Source organism: Penicillium longicatenatum, assembly GCF_028827895.1.
Source record: "Penicillium longicatenatum strain IBT 33135 chromosome Unknown contig_6_segment0_segment0, whole genome shotgun sequence".
NCBI lineage: Eukaryota > Fungi > Ascomycota > Eurotiomycetes > Eurotiales > Aspergillaceae > Penicillium > Penicillium longicatenatum.
The window spans coordinates 2,548,762-2,572,271 of record NW_026643123.1 but is presented as its reverse complement, the minus strand read 5'-3'; the positions used below and the strand labels follow the sequence as shown (position 1 = coordinate 2,572,271).

At 50.6% G+C, this 23,510-nt stretch overlaps 10 protein-coding genes across 10 annotated transcripts; 6 read left to right on the top strand and 4 right to left on the bottom strand.

Annotated features, from left to right (window-relative positions):
* Positions 1 to 1,457: 1,457 nt before the first annotated feature.
* N7484_009145 (HAD family hydrolase) lies at positions 1,458 to 2,372 on the bottom strand (the record flags this gene model as incomplete). The annotated part of the gene is made up of 4 exons (XM_057119532.1): positions 1,458 to 1,939; positions 2,018 to 2,127; positions 2,194 to 2,215; positions 2,273 to 2,372. 4 exons carry the CDS (start codon positions 2,370 to 2,372, stop codon positions 1,458 to 1,460), a joined length of 714 nt encoding a protein of 237 aa, XP_056969087.1.
* Positions 2,373 to 2,746: 374 nt separating this feature from the next.
* N7484_009144 (GNL3/Grn1 family GTP-binding protein) lies at positions 2,747 to 4,496 on the top strand (the record flags this gene model as incomplete). Its single annotated transcript, XM_057119531.1, has 3 exons — positions 2,747 to 2,765; positions 2,830 to 2,924; positions 2,997 to 4,496. 3 exons carry the CDS (start codon positions 2,747 to 2,749, stop codon positions 4,494 to 4,496), a joined length of 1,614 nt encoding a protein of 537 aa, XP_056969086.1.
* Positions 4,497 to 5,053: 557 nt separating this feature from the next.
* On the top strand, positions 5,054 to 6,084 carry cbfA (uncharacterized protein; the record flags this gene model as incomplete). The annotated part of the gene is made up of 3 exons (XM_057119530.1): positions 5,054 to 5,203; positions 5,326 to 5,459; positions 5,577 to 6,084. The coding sequence occupies 3 exons, from the start codon at positions 5,054 to 5,056 to the stop codon at positions 6,082 to 6,084; spliced, it is 792 nt and encodes a 263-aa protein (XP_056969085.1).
* Positions 6,085 to 6,829: 745 nt separating this feature from the next.
* N7484_009142 (putative SIR2 family histone deacetylase (Hst4)) lies at positions 6,830 to 8,533 on the bottom strand (the record flags this gene model as incomplete). The annotated part of the gene is made up of 2 exons (XM_057119529.1): positions 6,830 to 8,166; positions 8,224 to 8,533. 2 exons carry the CDS (start codon positions 8,531 to 8,533, stop codon positions 6,830 to 6,832), a joined length of 1,647 nt encoding a protein of 548 aa, XP_056969084.1.
* Positions 8,534 to 9,722: 1,189 nt separating this feature from the next.
* Positions 9,723 to 13,040, top strand: N7484_009141 (mediator of RNA polymerase II transcription subunit 16; the record flags this gene model as incomplete). Its single annotated transcript, XM_057119528.1, has 8 exons — positions 9,723 to 9,868; positions 9,935 to 10,280; positions 10,335 to 10,578; positions 10,631 to 11,094; positions 11,150 to 11,369; positions 11,420 to 12,022; positions 12,081 to 12,212; positions 12,268 to 13,040. 8 exons carry the CDS (start codon positions 9,723 to 9,725, stop codon positions 13,038 to 13,040), a joined length of 2,928 nt encoding a protein of 975 aa, XP_056969083.1.
* A 472-nt stretch (positions 13,041 to 13,512) lies between these two features.
* N7484_009140 (60S ribosomal protein uL29) lies at positions 13,513 to 14,386 on the bottom strand (the record flags this gene model as incomplete). The annotated part of the gene is made up of 4 exons (XM_057119527.1): positions 13,513 to 13,518; positions 13,702 to 13,927; positions 14,184 to 14,323; positions 14,384 to 14,386. 4 exons carry the CDS (start codon positions 14,384 to 14,386, stop codon positions 13,513 to 13,515), a joined length of 375 nt encoding a protein of 124 aa, XP_056969082.1.
* Positions 14,387 to 14,718: 332 nt separating this feature from the next.
* Positions 14,719 to 15,538, top strand: N7484_009139 (putative vesicle transport v-SNARE protein Gos1; the record flags this gene model as incomplete). Its single annotated transcript, XM_057119526.1, has 3 exons — positions 14,719 to 14,781; positions 14,858 to 14,971; positions 15,035 to 15,538. 3 exons carry the CDS (start codon positions 14,719 to 14,721, stop codon positions 15,536 to 15,538), a joined length of 681 nt encoding a protein of 226 aa, XP_056969081.1.
* Positions 15,539 to 15,869: 331 nt separating this feature from the next.
* On the bottom strand, positions 15,870 to 17,053 carry N7484_009138 (mitochondrial ATPase complex subunit ATP10; the record flags this gene model as incomplete). The annotated part of the gene is made up of 2 exons (XM_057119525.1): positions 15,870 to 16,515; positions 16,620 to 17,053. The coding sequence occupies 2 exons, from the start codon at positions 17,051 to 17,053 to the stop codon at positions 15,870 to 15,872; spliced, it is 1,080 nt and encodes a 359-aa protein (XP_056969080.1).
* A 639-nt stretch (positions 17,054 to 17,692) lies between these two features.
* On the top strand, positions 17,693 to 20,018 carry N7484_009137 (DNA-directed DNA polymerase IV; the record flags this gene model as incomplete). Its single annotated transcript, XM_057119524.1, has 4 exons — positions 17,693 to 18,149; positions 18,200 to 18,372; positions 18,427 to 18,795; positions 18,849 to 20,018. The coding sequence occupies 4 exons, from the start codon at positions 17,693 to 17,695 to the stop codon at positions 20,016 to 20,018; spliced, it is 2,169 nt and encodes a 722-aa protein (XP_056969079.1).
* A 765-nt stretch (positions 20,019 to 20,783) lies between these two features.
* N7484_009136 (uncharacterized protein) lies at positions 20,784 to 23,138 on the top strand (the record flags this gene model as incomplete). Its single annotated transcript, XM_057119523.1, has 5 exons — positions 20,784 to 21,267; positions 21,324 to 21,823; positions 21,877 to 21,988; positions 22,037 to 22,981; positions 23,035 to 23,138. 5 exons carry the CDS (start codon positions 20,784 to 20,786, stop codon positions 23,136 to 23,138), a joined length of 2,145 nt encoding a protein of 714 aa, XP_056969078.1.
* Between the last annotated feature and the right edge of the window lie 372 nt (positions 23,139 to 23,510).

Below are 23,510 nucleotides of genomic sequence, written 5' to 3'. Positions count from 1 at the left end.
AGTATTTAGTATTGTGATATTCAGGAGCCATCCGCGCTAAACCGGTCTTTTCCTAGATCCGTGCGCATGGTACCTCCATCCCTTGCATGCTCGCCCTTTCTCACCGGGACATGTTGCTGCATTATGACCATTCGGGACGCTTGAGGAGCTCTGCCCCTTCTCTTGTGCCGGGCTCGGTACCTGTAACATTTCAGCTCTGCCCAATGACAGGACAATACGCTTTGTTGCCGGCCCGTGAGGCTGGGCTTGTAAGAGCTGCAGCAAGCTGCAGCCTCGAGTGAGACTTTATCATGCGGTCCGTGATAGGAAAGACAACAGCTCGTAGTGTAATATACAACGTAATCCGTAGCCCACGCCATGCTCGTTCTCTCGACCGGATCTCAATTCGGAGGTTGGATCCTGGCCGAGTTGATAGTGGGACCGGAGCTGCGTTTAGTGTGGTTCAGCTTGCATGAACAGCTGTTCGCAGCAACTCTCACTGGGGTTGCCGTTGGCCAGTTTCCCTGCTTTTTCTTCTCTCGGCCATTGTCTACGGGATGTCTGTATCACACCCTGTTGGGGCACACGGCAAGTCCTGCAAGGACTGCATTTGCAGGCGTTTCATGTCCGCCACTCACGCCATGTTAGAGCCTAGACTGCGATACTTGAGTATACAGGGCGTGAAAGCTAAAGGTAACTTTACTCCAAACTACGGCCGAAGCTGGTTTTAAGTCCGAGATACTCTGTCATTGGACCGGATTCGCTGGCTATCATCCTTGTAATGCGACATGGGGGCCTGCCGTCATCATACCTGTGCAGTAGGGCGTCCGGGCTTGGAACTAGGTTTAGGTACATGGCGCATCGAGGGTCTAGTTCATCACACCCCCGTCGCGCCTTGTATTCTCTGGTAGATGTCCATCGTAATTTGGAATGCAACCATGATCCGGAGTGAAATCGGCATTTGATTCCCGATCTGTAAAGAGCGCAAACGAGGTGACGGGCATCGTGCGACCCTGTCGTCACTAGTTGGAATTGAAATGCCGTCATCTGGGCCTGATTTAAGTGGTCGATTGAATATCGAAAGCGGATTGGCCATCTCGCCCTAAAGGAAGACAAGGCTTCGGGAATAAAATGTGCATCTGTGTATCTATTGACTAGTTTTAAACGCCCCCACCTGGATCATGTTACGTACCGGACACAAGTACCAACTGCTAAGGGATGGCACTTAAGCCGTGTGCAGTAACACAATTAAACGACTGGAGACGCAAAGGTACGGAAAATCTCGCGCAGGGTCTGGACTAACCGCAAACTGTACAACCTGTGGCGCACGTTTATCTACAAAGTACCGTGTATGGAGCTCTGCCCCGCTTCCATGCTGTATGCTGTGCAACTCGAACCTCGACGCCCTGGGTTCACTGCAAACTGCACCTGCAGCAGGCCAGGTGCATCGTAGATCCCTGACTCCTGCACCAAAGAACCTATTGGAAAGCATTCAAGATCTCAATCTGGACCCGCCCATCAACAACAGCCTTCACCGAGACACTGCGTAGGTCCTCTACAATCCAGTCCGCTCCAGCCGCCTGGAGTTTCTCAAGTGAGTGAGTCGTTTTCAGCGCAATCACCTTAAACCCGGCTGCCTTGCCCGCCTTGATTCCGGATGGCGCATCTTCCAGCACAACGATCGAGGTCGAGTCCTCGAGACCCAGCTTCTTGCGACCAAGCAGGTAGCACCGGGGGTCCGGCTTGCCGAGCTCCACGTCCTGTGCGACGACAAGGATCTTTGGCCGGGCGAGCTTCATCACGCCGAGCCAGCCGTCAATCAAAGCGGATGTGCCGGAGGTCACGACACCCCATTTTGCGCCGGCGGTTTCGAGTGCGTTGAGGAGGTCGCGACCACCGGGGATCTCGACGGCGTCGGAGCCGTATTTTTGAGGAATTCGGCCTTCAACAAAGTTGACGTCTAAAAACGTGATTACATTAGCTTAACCTCTCATAGGTTATGTGAAGGTCCCTCATGGAACCGGGGTGCAGAACATACACTCCCAGTTGGCCTTGCTCTGGTCGTATAGTTGCATGACGTCAATGCTTCTGCGGCCATGCGAAGTGGCCAAGATGGTCTTGGGGTCTACGCCCAGCTCTTCGCCAATCCTGTAACGTAATTGGAGTCAACGTTGCTCATGTAGTGTCTTATCAGTATGGGAAGGAGGTACTGACTCATGCCAGTGCTTCACGATAGCTAAATTGTTGTTAGTGTCATTGTATGCTTCTAAGTAAAAGTTGGAGATGTACATACCATCTGTAGAGTCTACAATTGTACCATCGAAATCAGAAAGAACGCCGTCAAAAGTGTGAACCTGCGGAGGCGCGGAGAAGGACCCGGTCTCGGATGACATGGTGGGGTGAGGGGTGATGCGAAGATATGTTCCGAGAGGTTTAGTCGACAATTGAGGTGACAATGGATATTGATCCAGTTTTTCAGTTCGAGAAGCTTTTATTTGAAAGAGCTTTCTTATTTGAACAGGGAACTAAAAATTAAAGAGCGAGAAACGTCACATCTTGGGCGACTATCGCAGGCGGATCTCCTGCTGCATTCGACCAGTGTTCCGCATGTTTGCACTGTTTGGTCGGTGATCGGCGCAAGTGATTTTCCGCTTATCGAAATTCTGAGTTGGCTTGGCGCTCAACTTTTTCGAAGCCGATTGTTGAAGCACCAGTATAATCACCAGTCCACCTAACTGTTTACTCTCCAGTTGGGCATACAGGCAAAATGGTCAAGAGCAACTTCGGTAAGCACATACTCTTTCCGGCTTTATAGAAATTCTTGAGCCCCATTCTAACTTTTTTTTGCAGGCAAGTCCTCTAAGCGGGTGCCCGTCCGCTTAAGACACAAAATTGAAAAGTCCTCTGTTGCCAAGCAGAAGAAAATGAGAAAGCTTGCCAAGCAGGTATGTGACTCTGGGTTGCTTCTTCCCTTTGCGCCGGTGGAATAGGCATTTTTTAACTATTTTAATATACAGAACCCGGAATGGCGGTCTAAGCTTAAGAAGGACCCCGGTATTCCCAGTCTCTTCCCGTTCAAGGACAAGATGCTCCATGATATCGAGGAGAAGAAGCGTTTGAAGGCAGAGGAGCAGGAACGCATCAGGGAGGAGGCTCGCCTTCGCAAAGCTGAGGCTAAGCAGGCCAAGACTAGCGGCCAGCCCGGCGTGGAAATTGACGAGAACGATCTGGACGACGATATGGATGTGGAGGGCGATGAGTCCAACCCTATGGCTGCACTGCTTGCATCTGCGCGCGCCCGGGCTGCGGACTACGACGACGACAACGAAGATGATGATGATGAGATGGAGGACGACGACGAAGACGAGATGGACGAGGATGATGAGGAAGGCGCCATGACTTTCGACACTGCCGTTCCCGATCTGGTCAACGCACACAATCCCACCAAGGAAAGCTCACGGCGCCAGTTCGATAAGGTCTTCAAGAATGTTACTGAGAATGCCGACGTCGTTCTCTATGTGCTCGACGCCCGCGACCCTGAGGGCACTCGCTCGAAGGAGGTGGAGCGCGAAATCATGGCTGCCGATGCTGGTTCCAAGCGTTTGATTCTCATCTTGAACAAGATCGACCTCGTCCCGCCGCCAGTGCTTAAGGCCTGGTTGATTCACCTGCGCCGCTACTTCCCTACTCTCCCACTGAAGGCATCCAACGGCTCAGGCAATGCTCACTCTTTCGACCACAAGCAGCTGACCGTCAAGGGTACTTCGGATACCCTCTTCCGCGCCCTCAAGTCCTACGCACACAGCAAGCAATTGAAGCGCTCTATTTCCGTTGGTGTCATTGGTTACCCCAACGTCGGCAAGTCGTCCGTCATCAATGCTCTTACCGCTCGTCTCAACAAGGGCTCTAGCAACGCATGCCCCACCGGTGCCGAGGCCGGTGTCACCACCAGCCTGCGTTCCGTGAAGCTTGACAACAAGCTCAAGCTAATTGACTCTCCCGGTATCGTCTTCCCCAGTGCCAACGGAAAGACTGGCAAGAAGTCCAAGGAGAACGAGCAGGCCCGCCTGGTCCTGCTCAACGCTATCCCTCCCAAGCAGATTGAGGACCCCATTCCTGCAGTTAACCTGCTGGTCAAGCGTCTTTCCGCGTCGGAGAATTTGATCGCCAAGATGCTCGAGGTCTACGGTATCACTTCGCTCTTCCCGACAAATGGTGACAAGACTACCGATTTCCTGATCCAAGTGGCCCGCAAGCGTGGTCGTCTTGGAAAGGGCGGTGTCCCTAACATCGAGAGCGCCGCGATGACCGTGATCAACGACTGGAGAGACGGACGTATCCAAGGCTGGGCCAACGCCCCGGTCCTGTCCGTTAACACTGTCGCTGATGTTGGTACAGCCACTGATGCTGGACCTGCTGCGGACACCACCCAGGTCGTTACGGAGTGGGCCAAGGAATTCAAGATCGAGGGCCTCTGGGGCAACGGCGAGGGTGACGACGAGGAGATGGCCGAGTAAATGGCTTTCATCTCTTGCTATCCCATAACGATATCAGCCGTTCTCGTTTGCGATTTCTTTGGATACCAAAAAATAGGCGTTTTCATATATGGATGTTCTAGTTTTCAATCGAAGCATTTGTCAATAAACTCTCGACGACCGCAATTTAAATGAATACTGCACAATTTACCGAAGGTATCTCGTAAAATTAAACCGGGCAAAATACTTTATACCTTAACTCAAAAGAAAAAGAATAAAGTTGTAATCGTATCTACTAGCGCAATGTCTGGAACATGTACTGCGTTCCAGTGTCGGCACGACACCCTGCAGTCCCCACACCGCGCCAATCAATCCCAACCGCCAGCGCGACGCGGATTTCGCGTTTTCATCCTCTCCCCACTCATCTTACCTCAACTCTTCAGCATCACGAGGACCGTCCACTAAAGTCCAATTCAGCCCAGGGACGGGACTACTCAGCAAACACACATTATACCGCCTGGTCCCAAACCAGGACTACCTCGTCCACCCGACCGCACCTCAAGACAGAGAAAAAAGCAAGCTCCTAGACCACGCCCAATATGCCGCCACGCAAATCTACGTCTTCGATGACGCCTGCGGACCCAGATGACACATCGCTCTTGTCACCTGTGGCACCGACCTCTGACAAGCCCATTACTGCGACGGAGCAGCAGATCAAGGCGCGGGCTGAGTTGGGTGTTAGTGTCGATGTAAGCACCTACACTGCTCTCCCTGCTTACACTTTTTCGATCAATATGATATGGAGAGATCTTTATGCAATGCTGCAGGAAATAATGAGTAGAATGCCGAATGCTGACGGCATTTCTGTTAGGACTACCTCCTCCCTCGCTCTTTAACTATTCGTCTGGCGAAATCCGTCCTTCCCCCCAATACCACAATTCAGAAGGATGCTGTCCTGGCTATTCAGAAGGCGGCTACGGTATTTGTTTCGTATCTATCCTCACAGTATGTTTATATCCCTTTCAATCCAATCCCTAGTCATAACCCAAGATCATCCGCATCTCCATCTTCACTTCTATCTTTACTTCTACCTGATCTGATCCTTGTGACCAATGACAACAGTGCCAACGACGCGACCCTCAAACGAACCCTCGCTCCCGCAGACGTCTTCGCCGCCCTCTCAGAAATAGAGTTTGATTCCTTCCGCGGCCGATTGGAGCAGGAGCTTGAAGCATTCACGGAGATCAAGGCCGGCAAGCGGAAGGTGAAGAAGGCTGATGCGAATGGTGCTGGCGCTACCGATGTGGTCGCCGCTGCGGACGAGGATGTTGAGATGGTGGATAACCCGGCTAAGAGGGTGAAGCGTGATGGGGAGGATGCGGTGCAGGAAGGTGGAGATGGAGATGAGACGCAGGAGGAGGAGTTGGAAGAGGAGGAAGAGGTTCACCATGAAGAGGATGAAGAGGAGGAGGAAGATGAGGAGGAAACGCAGGAGAGGGTTGATGAGGATATTGATCGGGTAGAGGATTTGGATGGGACTGTTAGACCTACTGATCCGGATGCTGAGGATACGGATGATGATGATGATGGACCAGCCAGTCAGTTGCGTGATGATCTTGGACTTGGCTAAGGTTGATTCAGGCCTGGATGTTAGATAACCTTCGGGGGAGGAGTGTGCCCGAGATGTTCCAAGTCATGTTGGCATTCCGAGACCTGGACTGGGGATGGTGATAGTAGGAGTTCAGTTAAAACCGCTGTAATATATACTATAATGATGAATGGCTTCATGCGCTCTATTCCACCTGCCTGGCAATACTTTGAATCAAGAAGAAGCAGACAGAAGCGAGAAATTGCAATGGTATACGTAGAAGCGAAGATATAATTCCAAGCCCGATAGAACAATATCTGACCAAAGACCTCGGACCGCATGCGAGCCAATCCGGGCTTGGATGAAAACCATAGCCAAATCCGCTAATGAAACACCTGAATCACTATGAAAGCAGAATTGTAAACTAAGTTGCACTCCCCTGAAATCATACACCGAACTTGCCCCCATATGCAGTGTGCCCGAAGCAACACCAACAGCAATCAAATAGAAACCATCAAGCCCCCAAACGCCCGCGCCGCCCCATGCATGAAACCGTAGTCTATCATTGGTATCTTTCGAGAAGAACGAAGAAAAAAAGACAACCTCTTCCCAGAGACATTCGGAAGAAGCAGCAAATTGAAGAGGGCCCCTGGAAGGGGAAAGAAGAAGGGGAAAAGGCCGAAGCGCCATCTGAACATACACCATGCAGTGATGAACAAAGTAAATGAAATGAGAAAAAAAATCATGGTCGAGAACATGGCATGATCAATAACAGAATGACAGTGCTTTAGCTGCGACACGCCCTGCCAACGGGGAGAGGGTTTATCTCAGTGACACCCTTATCAGCAGATTTGCGGGCAAGGTTGGGAAACACGGCGCTAGCCAGCACCTTCGGCTTGTTGGCAACTTGCTTCTCTGCGGAGACACCGACTGTAGCAGATTTGCCAACAGTAGTGTAACTGGTAATCTGCGTTGGCTTTACAGGTGCAGATTTGCCACGGGGCTTCTTGGCTCCCGTGCCAGCGACCTTCTTGCGGGCCGCTGGCTTGGCCAGGGCTTTCTTTGCCTTGGAAGGTCCCAGAATATCCTTGATCGGGCGACCCTTGCTTGCCGGGAGTTCGAATTTGGGGACCTTCCTGATCGGTAGCTCTGCCTTCTCGTCATTGCTGGCTGAAGGTGTGAGCAGGCCAGTCTCAACTAGTGGTCGCTTCCGTGGGGTACTAATGACGACTGCGATATTGCCAGACTCTGTTTCGGAGGATTCCGAGTCTGGACACTCCTTGATTCCGAAGACGGGCTCTGGCAACAAAGATTCGTAGGGGGTGGAGTCTTCCCAGCTCTTGAGTCCCACGAGGTCCGCGACCTGGTCCGTGGATCCTTGCACAATCAGATCGAAGCAGTTCTCGAACTCTTTGCCCACTGGAGGCTCGTTGTTGATGAACATGGTGACACCATCCTTTCGAGTCCGGATGACAGCGCAGAGACTCTTCACGAGGCGTCGAACTCCAGGAATCTTGAGGCTGGTACCGGCAACAACTAGGACACGAGGGCGTGACTTGACATCCGAGTTCATGACGGATGTGATTGCCTCCTCATCGGGGTTGTGCTCGTTGTAAAGGACAATCCGTGGCCGAAGGCGTCCTACACCATGGCTGCGCTGCTCAGCAATCCGGCGGGCTCTGTCGTTCTCCGCGCATTCCCCGCACTCTGGTGGGTCAGTTTCCAAGAACATGTTGGGGTCGAGATCTGATGTGAAGCGGCATTTCTGGCACACCATTTTTTGAATGCTGCCGTGAAGCTGAATAGTAACCGGCCATCGGCCCTTGATGTTGAGGGGGATTTCTGTTTGTAGCGGCGCCATTGATGTCTCGATTCCGTCGATGTTCTGGGTATACAGGCGCTTCAGACGGTTCTCCTTGCCCAACCGGGCAAGCATTTGGTGGAATTTAGTTGGAGTGGTCTTTTCGGACTCAATGTTAAGCGACCGGACTAGTTCGTGGAAGGGCGCCGTCAAGGCGTCATCCTGATAGACAGCAGCATCAAATAAAAGTTTACCAGATGCTTTCAAGTTATGCTTCTTCTGTAGAGACTTGAACAGACCATCTGCGGAGCGAAAGTCCGGAACTATATGTGCGGGTTAGCTGTGGCGTCCGAAAAGGTAAAATGCGGGAGAAAACTTACTACCCGCGGAAGTGGAGATGCCAGCTCCGGCGATCACGACAATATCTTTTTGGTGACGGAGGGTTTCGACAAGTAATCTAGCCTGGTCCTTTTGGCTGTCGGATGATTCAGATAGCTTGAGATACTGGGTGGTGCGCTCCTTGGGTAGGGGGTTGCGTCTCCTCTTTTTCGCGGGAGGACAGTCTTGGCGCGTAGAATCCTCACCCTCCTGGGATGACGGCGTCAGGTACCGGGCCGCAGGCTCTGGCGAAGACCGTGGAGACGAGGCTAAGGAGCTCATATCTGAGCAGTCTGAAACCTCATATTCCATGATGATGAATATCCTTGGGGGAAAGGTAGAGAATTAAAGGGCCTATGCCCCTGTGGTTGAGCAGACTCGGAGGGGCCAGGTAGATGAAGATCAGAGGGGTCCTATTCAACGTCGATAGATTCACAAATCAGAAGAATTGTGAATCATCGAGTTTTTCAGGACACAGAAGTAGTTGTCGCAGGCCAATGGAGTGGGAAATATACAGATTGAATGGTGGAAGGGGTGGTAGGGTCGAGGAGGAAGGAGGGTGGAAAGGGGAGAGGTGCGATGAGGTCAGCTGTCGGGGGGGGGGGGATCGATATTAAAGTAGAAATTGGGGAGAAAAAATAAAAATCCACAAAGGAAAAAAAGTCCAGAGGTAACGGGCCGCTTGTTCGAAAGCTTTGTTTTGACCCACGGCACCCGAGTTGCGGAGGATTTAGACGTCGAGGAATGTGGTCGTGACGAACAACGCAGTTGATGCCCCAAACCCCCCGGTATGTTGGGCGAATGAGAAGTGCGGGACAGTGATTCGATGATGCGCTTGTTTCGAAGTAACATCAGAATCGGATTGGGGAACATTCACTGATCTTCCCTTTAGCTAGATACTAGTAGAAGCTCTATTGGGTTCGTCCGGAAGATAAAGACCTTCAGGCAGGTTTACAGTGAGAATATATACACCAGCGTTACGAGATCTCCCGAGTCGCTCACGTTGTTTTCTTTTCCTCTGTGTTTTCTTTGCATTGTGGTTTTTTCGTTCGCGATTTGGATATTGCAGCGAGCGTGATGATTGGTGCTGCGGGATGTGGAGATATCGTCAGTGCTGTGATTGGTCAACGCCGGTTGGCAGGGCTACCGTCACCTGATGTCACTGGTGACTAAGCCGAGTCGAGATCGCGTGTTTGAGAAGAATTGAAGATGCGATTGGAGTGAATAGGGAAAGTATAGATATAGTATTGTATATCTTCTAAGGGCACCGAGTGAAGCTATATATTCAAACAGAAAGCCAAGAACATCTCTTTGACACCGCCCTGTCATCAAATAGCGGCTGGGATCCTTGGGTCCTTGTTTGATTTCCCCCCTCCCAACGGAGCCGCCCGGTCATCGTCTATCAGGGCCGGTCTAGATCGACAACCATTCAAGTTATGCGGGGTTGAACTCCATTCGCCTACTGTGTGGATGTGCTCTTGTCCGTGATTAGATCCACAGAATGCCATTGATCATGGAACAGGGCCTCAATGTCGATGATCTCTTTGGGGAGTCCGGCTCCCTCGAGCTGGGCTTGCCTGCGGGTCCACCCCCGACCAAAGGCTTAGCACAATGTCAGGATGAAATGCGTCTCTTAGGGTGTCGTCAGTGAGTGGTCTTTGTCGGAACATACTTATTTCGATGCACTCTTCAATTTACTGACTCTCTATCTAGGAAAATTGCCTGGTCTCGACTGGGATGTATCGCATATATCTCCGCAGATGGACTGCAGGTCAATTTGCGCCATCTGAATTCCAGTCCTTCGAATGGAAAATGGGTACTGAGCGAGGAAACTACACTCGCTCCGGTCGCGGAGACCCATGGCGGTAATCAGCTCGTCCACCTGTCCTGGAACGAGTCTGGTTCGGAAATGGCGGTCGTGGACTGCCTGGGACGAATTTCCATCTATTCAATCTCAATAGCTTTGAACAGTATCACAGGTGTACGGCAGGCCAATTTTGATTCAAGTGATGATAGTAACCAAATTGTTGGCATGATGTGGCTTAACACCCAGCGAATGGTACGCTTTTCATGTCTACTTTTACATATGAAACTTGTCTGATACACTTACTAGGTACATGCCTTTCACCAAGCAGCCAAGGTTAATGGCCGTTGGGCCTACTCTCCCTTTCGTCGCCGCCCAATTGGTCCCTTTAATCCCGCCAATAAAGGTGCACTGATCTGTGTCACCCGAGCAGGCCAGATCCGGCTCATCTTCCAAAATCCAGACAGCAAATGGACTGAACTACCTGCGGAGCTAAAGAACACCGGGTATTCAGACAGGCTATTGACCCATGCCTCTATCGTTGCAACTCAAAGTTAGACCTTCCTATTACTCCCGCGAGGGTCATCGACTAACAATTCGAATAGCTGGTATCTTGGTTGCAACCTACTCCGTATGCCAAAAAATATGCCTTTACCGAGTACAAATATCCTGGAACCCCCCACAGTGGGATACCACTCAAGGGAAACAAGCCCAATTTCCCATCCCATCATTCGCCTTCCTGCATTGCAAGATTGACATGCCGAGTAGTATCTTGGATGTCAACCGGGGTTCCCAGCAACATACGGATAACCCATTACCATTTCACAATTCCGTTTATTCATTGAATTGGTTAGAGATCATGCCTGGTCAAATCGATAGCCCAACGGGATCAACGGCCAACCCCTGGATCCTTGCTGTGTTTGCCAAGCCGCTTCACTCCACACCTGAATATCCAGACCAACAAGGACCTTCTAGTGTCATTGTTCGATGGCAATTGGAGAATGCCCCTCAAGCCTTCCACCCCAAGTTTGACGAGGTCGCACCGAAAAAGAGCAATGCTCAGGCCAAGGTATGTGCTTTCGTAATACATCCCAGGTCCACGAAGCCAGCTGACATGCATAAAGTCCAAGATGGAGTTGCGTCGGCTAGACGACATTCACTGCCATAAATACATCGTTTCCGTGGATATAGTGGAGCACGGAACTGCTCTGGCTGTCACACATGATGACAGCTCGATTACATTCTATGATACACGGACGATGGCCGTTTTCAACGGAATGGATGATGCTAGCACAGTGACCTGCCTAGCTCAAGCTGGATTCCAGTTCCCGATGGACTCAGCCGGTATGTGACCGGAACCATTATTTAACATGTGCCATGGCTCACTTGTATAGGTATCTCAATTGCCTTTTCTCCAAATGCCTGCGTTGCCGTCACGCTAGATGCAGAGGGGCAAATACATATGAGGTCGATGGAACATCCATTTGGATCCAATGACGGCCTCTATGACGATAGTATGGACTACCTCTCTGATAATCGAAGAGCACAAGACGCTAATGCGAAACCAGGTAAATTTTCATCCGCCATTGCAGCACTCACTCTTGCCTTCAGTCGTGGATGTGGAGCCGAGGTCAACACAGACGATATTTTGATGGTTGCTCTAAAGCGACTTACGCCTGGTATGTCCTGTCAGTTGTCCAGAGATGAAAAGGGACTAAAGATAGCAACAGAGGCTCAATCAACACTTATCGGCGAAGTGTATCGTGCTTTGCCTGTGAATTGTAACTTCACCGTTGAAACCGAAAAGCTCATGACACATCCATATATTCCTCGATGTCTGAGCTTACAGGCTGCTTTGGGCTACAAGGGAAGACTCAAGCGCCGAAACCTCTCATCTGCTGTCCCGTGGGCCATTATTCAGCTTCGCCATGCTGCTGTGCTGATTGCATACTTTTTCCAACATGGGAACAAAGGGCAGAGCGAGGCACATGATCCAGGTAAGGAAGGTCCAATGCCAACCAACACCAGGCTAAGTACAGCTAACCACATTCAAAGAAATCCTACAAATGCTTTTAGGCAATATAAAATGGGTCCTAGACTTCACCCACTTCATCTTGAGCGAGGCATTCGACCTTGCCGACGAATTCGATGTTCTCTTCACCGACCAAGAAGCCTTTACTCAGAAATGTAACTACAATCCCCAACACTTTAAAAAGAACAAGATTACTTACTTCTCTTCCAGTGAGAACCGTCAACTCCGTCTCCCTCATCGTCCTCCTCTCCAGCATGTCCCGCGCCTTCCTCCGCTTCATCTGCCGCGGCCTCCGAGGCGTCCTCGGCGGCTTCACGCAAACAAACCCAGCGTCAATCCCCAGCGCCTCGAGAGTCTACTACACCGAGATCTGTCAAATCCTCCAATCCTCTCCCGTCCGCATTGACATCTACGAAAAGTTCCTAGCAGGCGTCGACTCAGCCGTGAAACACGCCTACCAAGGCTCCGGCTTCGGAGACGCAGAAAGACCAGGTCCAGAAAAGGAACTCCTCGTAAATGCACGCATCCCACCCGTTCTCGTGACAGCCGTCGCAACCCTCCTTCGTCAAACAGTCCCTTCAATGAAATCAGAGATCAACCGCAAAGATATTCTCCTGGGCGATTATAGCTGGCTTGGTTTCGGGACTGATGTTCGTACGGCGATGTATCGTCGGCAACGGGAAGTTGATATTCTGAAGAAGGTCCCGCTGAGGCCGCCGCTCGCTGTTGGACGGAATGGGAGGGTTATTCAGCAGCAGAAGAAACGAAGATGCGTGCGCTGTGGTGAGGTCTCTGGGGATGTGGCTTTGCCTAAATCTTTGCCTTATTTCAAGATGATCGCTAAGTTGAATTTGTTGCGTTGTTGTCCGTGTGGGGGTTTGTGGATGTTGGAGTCAGAGCCTAGGGAGAGGGCCAATAACGTGGCGAATGGGCAGCATGTTCCTGTGAGGACGCCGGCTGCTGTGGCTGCTGCACTAGGGTAGAATTACTTGGATATTTCTTTAGATTCCCATTATCGTGTTGAATGAATTGTTTAGGTTGGACCGTTGTTCAACCTATGTATCAAATGGAGTACATGGAGTACTTGTATACGACCTAGTACAGGGCTCATGTCTACGTAGACAATAGACACAAAGAGTAACCTTACCATAGTTAACTCTGGGCCATAGATAGGTATCAGAATCACATCCAAATCCAAGAACAGCGCCATGGTTGAATACGTCTAATGTCTACATCCACAGGCACGTCTGGAAAATCGAATGTCTAAGTCATGTCATGTCAAGAGTCAATTTGCATCCACCTAAGATACATAATCAAATTCCATTTTTTGGATAAAAAAAGAGAAAATCGACCCTGCCCAAGGTTTCAGGTCCACACTTTCACACGTCCTGTTTTATGTGTCCAAGGGCAAGTAACGTCTTCCCACAAACTCCAGATCCATTGTTTTTAGAAAACTTAAGCCTGTTTTAAAGTTAGTGGTTGTTCTGGAAATGATAGTGGATTGCCAGCGTAGGACGTAGTCATGGAAGATAAGAGTAGTGTAGTGGGGTATTCCGAGTAGTAAACCCATCAACCCACAATACACCATCACATCTGCCAAAAAAACCACATCCCGCAGATGGACATTCATGGACAGACTCATACCTTAACGGCGTACTTCCGCTGGGGGAAGTGGATCTCACGCTTGCGCTGGCGCTCGGTGGTGCGGGTAGCCTCGTGCTTGGTGAGCTTGCGGCGCAGCTCACGGGTGAGCTTGGGGCGGAGGTCGAGCGGCATGTACTTCTTGTTCTTGTAGAACAGACGCAGCTGGGCGCGCTGGTTGGCGTTGATGACGGTGAGGACACGAGCGATCGACTTGCGGACGTCGTGGCTACAAAGTGGACCACATGTTAGTATTTCCGAAATTTCAAGATTTCATAATATCCGCAGAATTTCTCATTGCGAGTCGGTTCCATCGGGGATTGTGCAGGCGTTGTTGTCGATAGTCAATTCTAGTGTTGTGATCCTGAAGGTTTGCCTCCTCTTTCAAGAAATTTTTTTCGATGTTCGCCGCCCGATCGCACAACCCCCTCAGTTCCCCCTCGAAAGTCGAATCGTTGGAATAGGAATGTCGGTCGAATACGCACATCCGCAGGGTCTTGGAAGAAGCACCGTTGGTGATCTTCTGAACGCGGAGGTTGTTGAGCTCAGTCTTCAACTCCTCGAGCTGCTGGGAGAGCTCCTCCTTGTTCTTGCCCCAGAGCTGACCAGCCTTGACCTTGGACGACTAGAAAAAACATAACGATCAGCTGCGATGTTCCGATATAGCGATGGCGTTACGACATACCATGGTGACTGATGTGTGTGCTGGGTTGTCGGCGTTGAGAATTGAAGATGTCCGAGTCAGTCAAATTGTGGTTGTGGGACTAGGGCTAAGCGAGTTGGCCGCACTAAACGGAGCACGTGATGAACACCAAAGTTTCATGGTTGGTGCCTGGAATATTGGGTGTCACTCTGTCAGGCCATCAGGCACAAAGGGGCCTTCCATATCGGGTTAGTGCAGGCGGTGCACTTACGTCGTCTCTGCTGGATTGTCCGGGGTGAGAACTAAAGAAAGAACTGACCAGGTATCGGCAAAGAGCTCAAGAATTCCTTCAGGTATTTCCTGATATCTTGCCTTCCATGACGTCCACCAGCTCCGGTTGGTCGCAGCTTCGCCAGCAAGCCCGCTCCCTTGAGACTCAGGTACCATAACCCAATCCGGTCGAGCTGGCCGAGGCATTTCAGAAAGGACGAAACATTGACCTAAAGCTTCACACAGACCGAAAACCTCTTCCATACTTATGCACAATTCGCCTCTCTCACAAAGCCTCCACCAGAACCCACAGATGAGGAGCTGCGGATTGAATCCCAACTGAAAGACCTCCTTGAACGAGTAGGTCCCCACCATCCAAAATCTATACCATATGTGACAATTACCTTATGCTTACCCTCACAGCGTGATGCCCTAATCGCTCAACTATCTCGCCTTCTTGACTCCGAAGCTACCCTCACATCTTCCGCTCTAAAACAGAGTAATCTCTCCCGCCACCGTGAAGTTCTTCAAGACCACCGTCGCGAGCTCCAAAGGCTGAACTCCGCCATCGCTGAGGCACGCGACCGTGCCAACCTTCTCTCCAATGTACGCTCCGACATTGATGCATACCGCGCATCGAACCCTAGTGCCGCCGAGGCTGAATACATGCTTGAGGAGCGCGGCCGGGTCGAGAATAGCCACAACATGATGGACGGAGTCCTAAGCCAGGCATATGCTATCAATGAGAACTTTGGCGTGCAGCGTGAAACACTCGCCAGCATTAACCGGCGTATTGTCGGTGCTGCCAGTCAGGTCCCGGGTATGAACTACCTCATGACCAAGATCGGGACGAAGAAGCGGAGAGACGCTATAATCTTGGGATGTTTCATTGGGTTCTGTTTCCTAATGCTGCTTTACTTCCGGTAACGGCGCCGGACCTGCCCTTTGTTCATTCGTCTTTGTTTCCTATAATTTCTCTGCTTCTCCCGTTACAGCCGTCCAGCGTCTTCCAGGGTTCTTCTATTCTTCTGCTTATTTTCATTGAGGCGTCCGGGTTGGGCATTTCCCTAAATCCCTGTTCAACAGGAATGTTGATAATATTGCACTTGGTTTGCGATGGCGTCTGATGTCTATTCTTTTCTTCTGTTATACACATTCTCTATTACTATGTACAAATCCAATGGAGAGGGGATTCGCGGCATACCCACAAAATCTTACACAACAATTGAACAGGCCGTAGGCTCTGCCCTTTTCTCACTTAACGACGAGCCGATGACTGCAACTCAACAGCAGCCTTTTGCTCGGCAATCAACTTTTCCAACGCAATATGCATGGCCTCCACCTCGTCGGGGTGAGCGGGCCCACTACCTGCCCACCGAATTCGACAATCGGCATCAACAAGATAAACGTATCCCACGAATTTATTCACCATACCAACCGCCTCCTTCAAGGACTCGTCAAATCCCTTCTCAATCAAAAAATAGCGCGGGTGCTGCTCGACTGGGAACTTCTTGCGCACGCCACCCAAAAACCGCTTTACTAGCCATGCCTTCATGCGATTTTCCTCGAGATTGAGATCGACTCTTTGCGCATACTTAGAATTATTCGCAAGCAGTTCCTTCAGCGCCGGATTCCTGTCTTCGCCTGAGAAATTGCCGGTGAATGTAGTTGTTTGCTCCTCACCCCATAGACTGCAGAAGAGGTTCACGACGCTAACTTTGCCTCGGAAGATAGCTGTAGTATCTTGAGGATCTTTTGGAGAGGCGAGAGTTATGCCGTGGAGGTTGGGGAAGTAAAGAGCCTTGTCGGCGCGGAAGAGTCGTGGGTTCGAGATGAAGGTTTTACCCTTGTGGTATTGCAAGTTTGACCATTCGCGGAAGTAGGGCTTTGCGACTAGTCGAGTTCTGCAGCGGAGAGACCCTCATTAGCTTCTAGACTCGGTCATTGTTGTGTGTATCTGCGCTGGTCCGGGGGCGCAGTCTAAGGGATGCTTGGCGATTCGACATACAGTTCCTTCCGGCGCGCGATATGCTTATCGTAGTCGACAAAGTCATCGCGTCGTTCCTTAATTGTACGAGAATCGACACCTGTATTCTCTCCCACTTCTGGGGGGGCTGCTGCGCCGATCGGACGACTCAATACTGGGGGTACGAAGTCCAGGTCGCCTGGTTTGGAAGATGGTTTGGGGGTTGGGGTCGGGTTCTGTTGGAAAGGAACGGAGCGTCGAAGGGGTTGTGCCTCCCTTTGTGGACGAGGAGAGATCTTGAATTCAGCATTGCTAGCATCGCTCGAGGGTTTCGTGCTGTTGGTCGTGGCGTATTGGCGTATAGAGCGGAGGTTCGAAAGGGTTCTGGTGCTGCGGAGTTGGCAGCCCAGGCACCGGTTGCTTTGGAAGATTGCCGGCTCCAAAACCTGGTAGACGGAAATTGATGACCTCCACATTTTGAACGAAGGTTATTGATGGAAAGTCAATGGGTTCAGTCGCAAGGTTACAGCTCCGGCATCAAAAATTCCCGAACGGGAAAATGAAGGTCACCTGATCAGATTCTGTGAGCGATATCTTGACCTCGAAAATGCCTTTCCGTTATTGGTTATGAAGATATTTATACTGTCTTGCTTGATCTGCTCAGCATCTATTTGGTCTATCTTGATAATACGAGCCGATTCTGTGCAAAGCTAGAGATAGGAATGGTTCTGGAGGTTGTCTTTACTATAACCAGGCTAGCTATCAGAAAATATACCGGCGACTGGACACAAATCACACTGTGAGCACACAGCATTTGTTCACTATTGAATAAAACAATAGACTAAATCATTCATGACTTAAATCAAACATACATTTAGGTCCAAATTGTAAGACGAAAGCGAAATATAGCATTGTACGGATTCGGATAAATAGACTTTTTCCGTGACCTGGTAATAATTTCGCGTGTCGTGGACCGCGATCCACGCCGTCGACCAGACAACTGCAGTGTCGGAGCTGCCTAAAGTGACCACCATTCTGACTTCATTTTGGAAACTAAGATGAATCATCTATGGATCATACATACTTGCCTAAATCGGACGCCAGACTAACCGGCCATGGAGGAGGAGCAACTTAGCAAGAGGAGATTCTTTGCAGCCCTCGAAAGACTAGATCACCTCGACGATACTGAGGATGATGAAGAGGGCTCCTTTGAGCGTGTTGCCGTTCTGAAACCCTCAGGAATTCCAATACCAACCGCCGCGAGTGTCTCACTTTCCCCAGAGCCTCCAGCACTGGAAATACCTGCCCGGGCGAGCTCAGATCCGAAGCCACCACCCACAGACAAACTTGGACTGAAAGAAAAAACCAGAGTGAAGAACCTCCGAAGGACTGAGCAATCGAGAAAGGTTGAGCCATCGACTGAACCCAAAGTGAGAAGTGTTCAGCGTGGACACACTACCGGAAGTATGCCGGACATAACGAGTAGAGGCCCAATCCCAAAGAAAAGAAAGCCAAACAAAAACATCAAAGTGGTTCCTGAAGATCAGCAGATTTTCAAACACCTGGTATTCTGTGGGTAGCTCAGCTACGTTCTCAACGCGAGCTTTTGCTAATAGCTCCAGTCTTCTTCCCAAACAATGACGTCTCTCCATCTCGTCGACTTCGGATCCAACGAGCCCAGGAGTATGGTGTACAATGGGCCCAAGAAAGACCAGACAAAGTGACCCATATCATTGTGGACAAAGGATTGTCATATCGGGATCTTGTCACCCACCTTAAGCTGGATAATTTTCCTGTTAGTGGATACTCACTCGGAGCTTTCTTTTGAACCCAACTTACACGATGACAGGAAAAAGTTTCTATAGTCAATGAGCTATATCCATCAGACTGCATTAGATTCCGCTCGGTCTTGAGCCCATGCTATGGTCGGTTTCAAGTCGAGGGAACCCCGGTGGTTACCGAAAAAAAGACACCAGTTGTACCAGAAGAACCGGAACCTGCGTCCTCGAACTCTTTACCTCTGAAGCAATCCAAACGCGCACAAGAGCAGGACCAAGGGTCAACTCAACGTTCTCATGAAGATAGCTCTCCTGTCGCTCTTCCTGCATCGACAGCACTAATCAGTGAGCCCGTGCAGAATATTATCCGTGACGAAGAGACTCGGGAAAGGGATGCCCTAGATGACTTAATTGATGACACTAGAGCTATTAGCCATTTGGTGAATACCCAAGTATACCCGGATTAGGATTGATTGCTGACAATGATTATCAGCCTCTCGATTATTTCGACTCTCACGATGAAGGCACAGATGATGCAGATAATGAATCAACTGCATCGGAGTCTGACACACTTCGAAAGTCCCCTGAATCATCCAAAGTGGAAAGGACGGAATCTTGGGCAAAGAGCTTCGCGTGTATGCAGAAGTTCGACCCTGACATGCGAAACAATAACCCCAACAGCAAAACCATCGAAATCCTGCAGCAAATGTGCGATTACTATGAACGCACCGCCGATCACTGGCGCAACTTTGCCTATCGAAAGGGAATCAATGCTTTGCGGCGTCAAAAGGAGAAGATTGTTACACAAAAGCAGGCCCGGGCTATTCCTGGCATCGGAAAGCGATTAGCGGGCAAGATCGAGGAGATCGTGCTGACCAACCGACTCCGCCAATTTGACAATACAAATTACACCGCCGAGGATCGTATCCTCCAGGAATTTCTCGGGGTCTATGGCGCTGGTCTTTCTCAGGCGTCCAAATGGCTGGCCCAGGGATATCGGTCCCTCAGCGATCTTCTCGAGAAGGCCAGCCTAACCACAAATCAGCGCATTGGGGTGGAGCACTATCATGACTTTATGCAGCGAATCCCACGTAAGGAGGTTGAAGCCCACGGGGCGTTCGTCCGGAAGGCAGTACAGTCAGTGGATCACGACCTGCAGGTGATCATTGCAGGTTCTTACCGCCGCGGGGCACTGGACTCGGGAGACATCGATATCCTCATTACCAAGCCGAATGCCTCGATAGACCAGGTTCGGTCTTTGATGAAAGACACAGTCATTCCCAAATTATTCGAGGATGGATTCCTTCAGGTAGGGCTTGCCACTTCACGAAAGCATAATCACGATGGGTCTAAATGGCATGGCGCATCGACTCTTCCCGGTAGCCCGATCTGGCGGCGCATCGATCTACTCTTTGTGCCTGGGGCAGAAATTGGAGCGGCCTTACTCTACTTTACCGGGAATGACATTTTCAATCGTAGCATGCGACTCCTAGCTCGCAAGAAAGGCCTTTGTTTGAATCAGCGCGGGCTCTATGAAAATGTACTACGTGGCGCGCAGCGAGCGAAGGTCAGTCCGGGCCGATTGCTTGAGAGTCGGGATGAGCATCGGATTTTCTCATTGCTGGGAGTGCCGTGGCGACCTCCTGAGCACCGAATATGTTGAATGGGCTTGATCATGGTTTATAGGTATTTTATTCCGGGGGAAATTTTTTATTTTTAAAGAAATTACAAATAAATCCATAAAACAAAACAGTCCAATAGAATAGGGTTGAAAGTACATCTAGGAAAAATGCCCGCAGCAATTATGTGTGGGTTGGAAAGTCAATGTAGAATCAGAAAGTATTCTACCAGAGGAGGAATTTTCCCTTCTACGCTCCCCAAGTGTGACCTTCGACTCGTCATTCTCTGTCCCTTTGTCTCCATCCCCTTGATCTCCCATAACATCTTCTCTTCCCTGACATCACTTCCCTTTCTCATCCACCGCCTTGGTTCCCCATCACCGCCTTTTCATCCACTCATCACCGCCTTGCGTGCGGTGAAGCCGTCGCGTTGTCTTTTCCCCCTTGTGCCTCCCAGACCGCCCTCTACTGCCCCCCAGTTTTGCCGCACATCTCGTTGCGAGAGACATTATTTCTCGCAAGTCGATTCAGGCTACGCCTGACCTTCTTTGGTCCCGACTTCTTTGGATCTTGGGCGTGGGCATACAGTGCCTCATCGACCCCCTCCGGTCCATTCGCCCCCATCGTAATCTCACCCAGACCGCGTCTTGTTGTGGTGGGTTGGATCGCGTCTTTGCCATCGAATTCTGGAAAAAACATTAGACTGCGATTGAACAGAAACAACAACATCGACTCTCTGAAGCGAGGGTTGGTTTGGAACACTTCAACAAACCCTTCACCCCACATCTCCTATATTTGTCCCGTGCAAAATGGGACGCAAACCCAACCAACTCATCCTCGAGTTCTTCAACCGAGGCCCCAAGCTCGAGGACTCTAGCAACCGCTACCAGCACACCTGCAAGGCCTGTGGTGAGCGATTCCCCAAGGGCCGTATCGATAGCCTCACCAACCACCTGGTCAAGAAGTGCCAGGCCATTCCCCTCCGTGACCGCCAGCGTGTGCTTTTGCGACTCCACGAACTCCCCGACCTGACCGAGGACGCAAACAAAGATCCCAACGCGCCGGCTGGTAAAAAAGGAGACGGGTTCCCCAATCCGAACCGTCCGAACTTTGATGGTCTGAACGTCTTGGCTGAGGCTTCCCGCCAGGTAGGTGCGTCTGACACCACCAAGCGAGGGCCCGCATACACCCAGTCTGTGACGGCCGGTGGCAAGACAGTCATTGTCGATCCGGCACTTGAGGCCGAGGGCTTTCAGGGACAGAACCAGGAGGAAAAGGGAGAGGACCACGCAGGTATGTCGACTGCCTGATTTTTGTGAGCTTCATGGATACTAACAGTCAATACCCAGGTTCACAAACCTCCAACCCTCCCGCCATTCCGGCCCTTCCCAGTCATACCTCAGGCGATCACGCATCTATGTCACCAACCCTTGGTGATAACTCCATGACTCCCGAATCCGCCTCCAATGCGCGCCAGTCCCTCTCGATGATCGCAGCTTCAGCAAATGAAATGGTTCCCCAGGGAGGTTTGATGGACGGCGATCATCTTGGTGATATGAAAATGGGTCAGTGGAATCAGCAGCTGTCGACTCAGGAACAACTGCTCTTCGACAGCTTGCAAGAGCACGACCCAACTTTGACGGCTGCTACCCAGCGTGCTGCTTCTTACCCGCGTCCCATTGCCATGAATCCTAACACACAAGCCAAAGGCTTTGTGAACGAGTTTGGCAACTCGACCAAGCCAACAAAGCCCAAGGTGCGGGGTCGTTTCACTGCTGAGCGACGTCGTGAGGTTCAAGAAGTGCGAAAACGAGGCGCTTGTATTCGTTGCCGTATGCTGAAGAAACCTGTATGAATCACTGTCAGTCTCACGAAGGAAGCTTTTACTAACGATATTCATAGTGCTCAGGGGATACCCCCTGTACTACCTGCGCTAGTGTCGAAAGTGCTCGACTCTGGAAACACCCTTGCATTCGAACTCGTCTGTCTGAAGAGTTCGAGCTTTACAATGCCAGTATGTATTTCTGGTTGTCCCATAAAGATTCCCACTGACACCTTGCAGACTTGCATGCTACCCTTGCCTACCATGATACCAATGCCATTAAGAACCAGGTCAAGTTTGAAATGTATGTTGGTCGTATGGAGGCGACCCACTTCGAGGAGAGCAGGGTGTTTATCACTATCAACGGTCTTCGAGGCCATCACAATTCGGTTTCCGCCCTCGACCCCGCGCTTCAAGGCCTGGGTGATGATCAGTTCCCTGGTCCCTCCCATGAGATTTATCTGCTGGACAGTGACTCCGATGATATCCCAAGCAAGCTCGAATTGTACATCAAGAAGACTGCACCATTCTTCTTTGAGCGTGAAACCTCGACTTTCATGAAGCCCACTTTACTCCTGTCTGCTGAACTGGGACAGTCGAAAAAGGACACTTTGCTTGAACGTGCAGTTGAGTTGTGGGTTGCCACCCATATCCTGGTTGATACCGAACTTGGATGGAAGGTGTACCAAAACCCTAATCTCCCCCCTACTACGATCCATGGCCTTGCTCAGCCCACCGACGAGGGCCGTGTGCCAATTGAGGAGGTCTCAGAGCCCGAGTCATACGGCTTGCTATGCAGCCAGCTTCGTGCTGCCATGGAGAAACGTGCCATGCAGCTGAGCAAATCAGTTATCAATGACCTGGAGCGTCGTCTGCTGCAACGCCAGAAGACTGGCTGGTTCGAAACCTTCCTTGTGGCCATTGTACTACTGAACTGCGTAGAGCGTACATGCTGGCTCTTCCGCTCCTGGGATAACGAAAGCTTCTCTCAGCGCTGGCCCCTGGACAAGCGTCCTCCTTACTACTACGCCCAGTCCGAGCAGTTCGCAGACATCTTGCACATGCTATTGCGGATGCGCAGTCTCCCACCCAAGACTACCGTTCGCCCCGAGAATGGCTTTTTGAAGGCTGCCGAGGGCAGTGACGAAAATGCCGTGCGCTGGTTTGACATGATCCAGATCTCTCGTATGTCCAACCCTTCCATTTCCTGATATTTCACCCGCTAACTTGTTTCTCAGCCTACTACCTCGAGGAACGTGTCAATGCACTCTTCGACCCCTCCGACTCCCGCTCCCTTGACCTCCACCACAGCGCCCGGTTGCTGTTGCCGGCCAACTCTTGAAATCCAAGCGCCTTACCGTCAAATCTGAATCAGTCTTAGCTTTTCGATGTTTTTATTTTCTTTATCTTTTAAGGATTTATTTTTATCACACGTTCTTACTGGAGGATGTTTCATTGCGAAGAGAGGAAACAAAAGGAATTGCATGCAAGCTCGAATCCTGTTTTATGAGACCCTAGTGTCTTTTGCTTCTGTGGTGTTGAGGGGTTTTGGTGTGATTATCGACTGATAACTGGTAGCCTTGAATGTTTTAATACTCGACTCATCTCTGTTCCATGTATGTAGCTGGCCAGGTAGATATTTGAATGGTTATTCCCTCTATATCTTATGGTCAGGTCATGTGGCTCATTGCATATAAAACCCAGGAGGCAATCA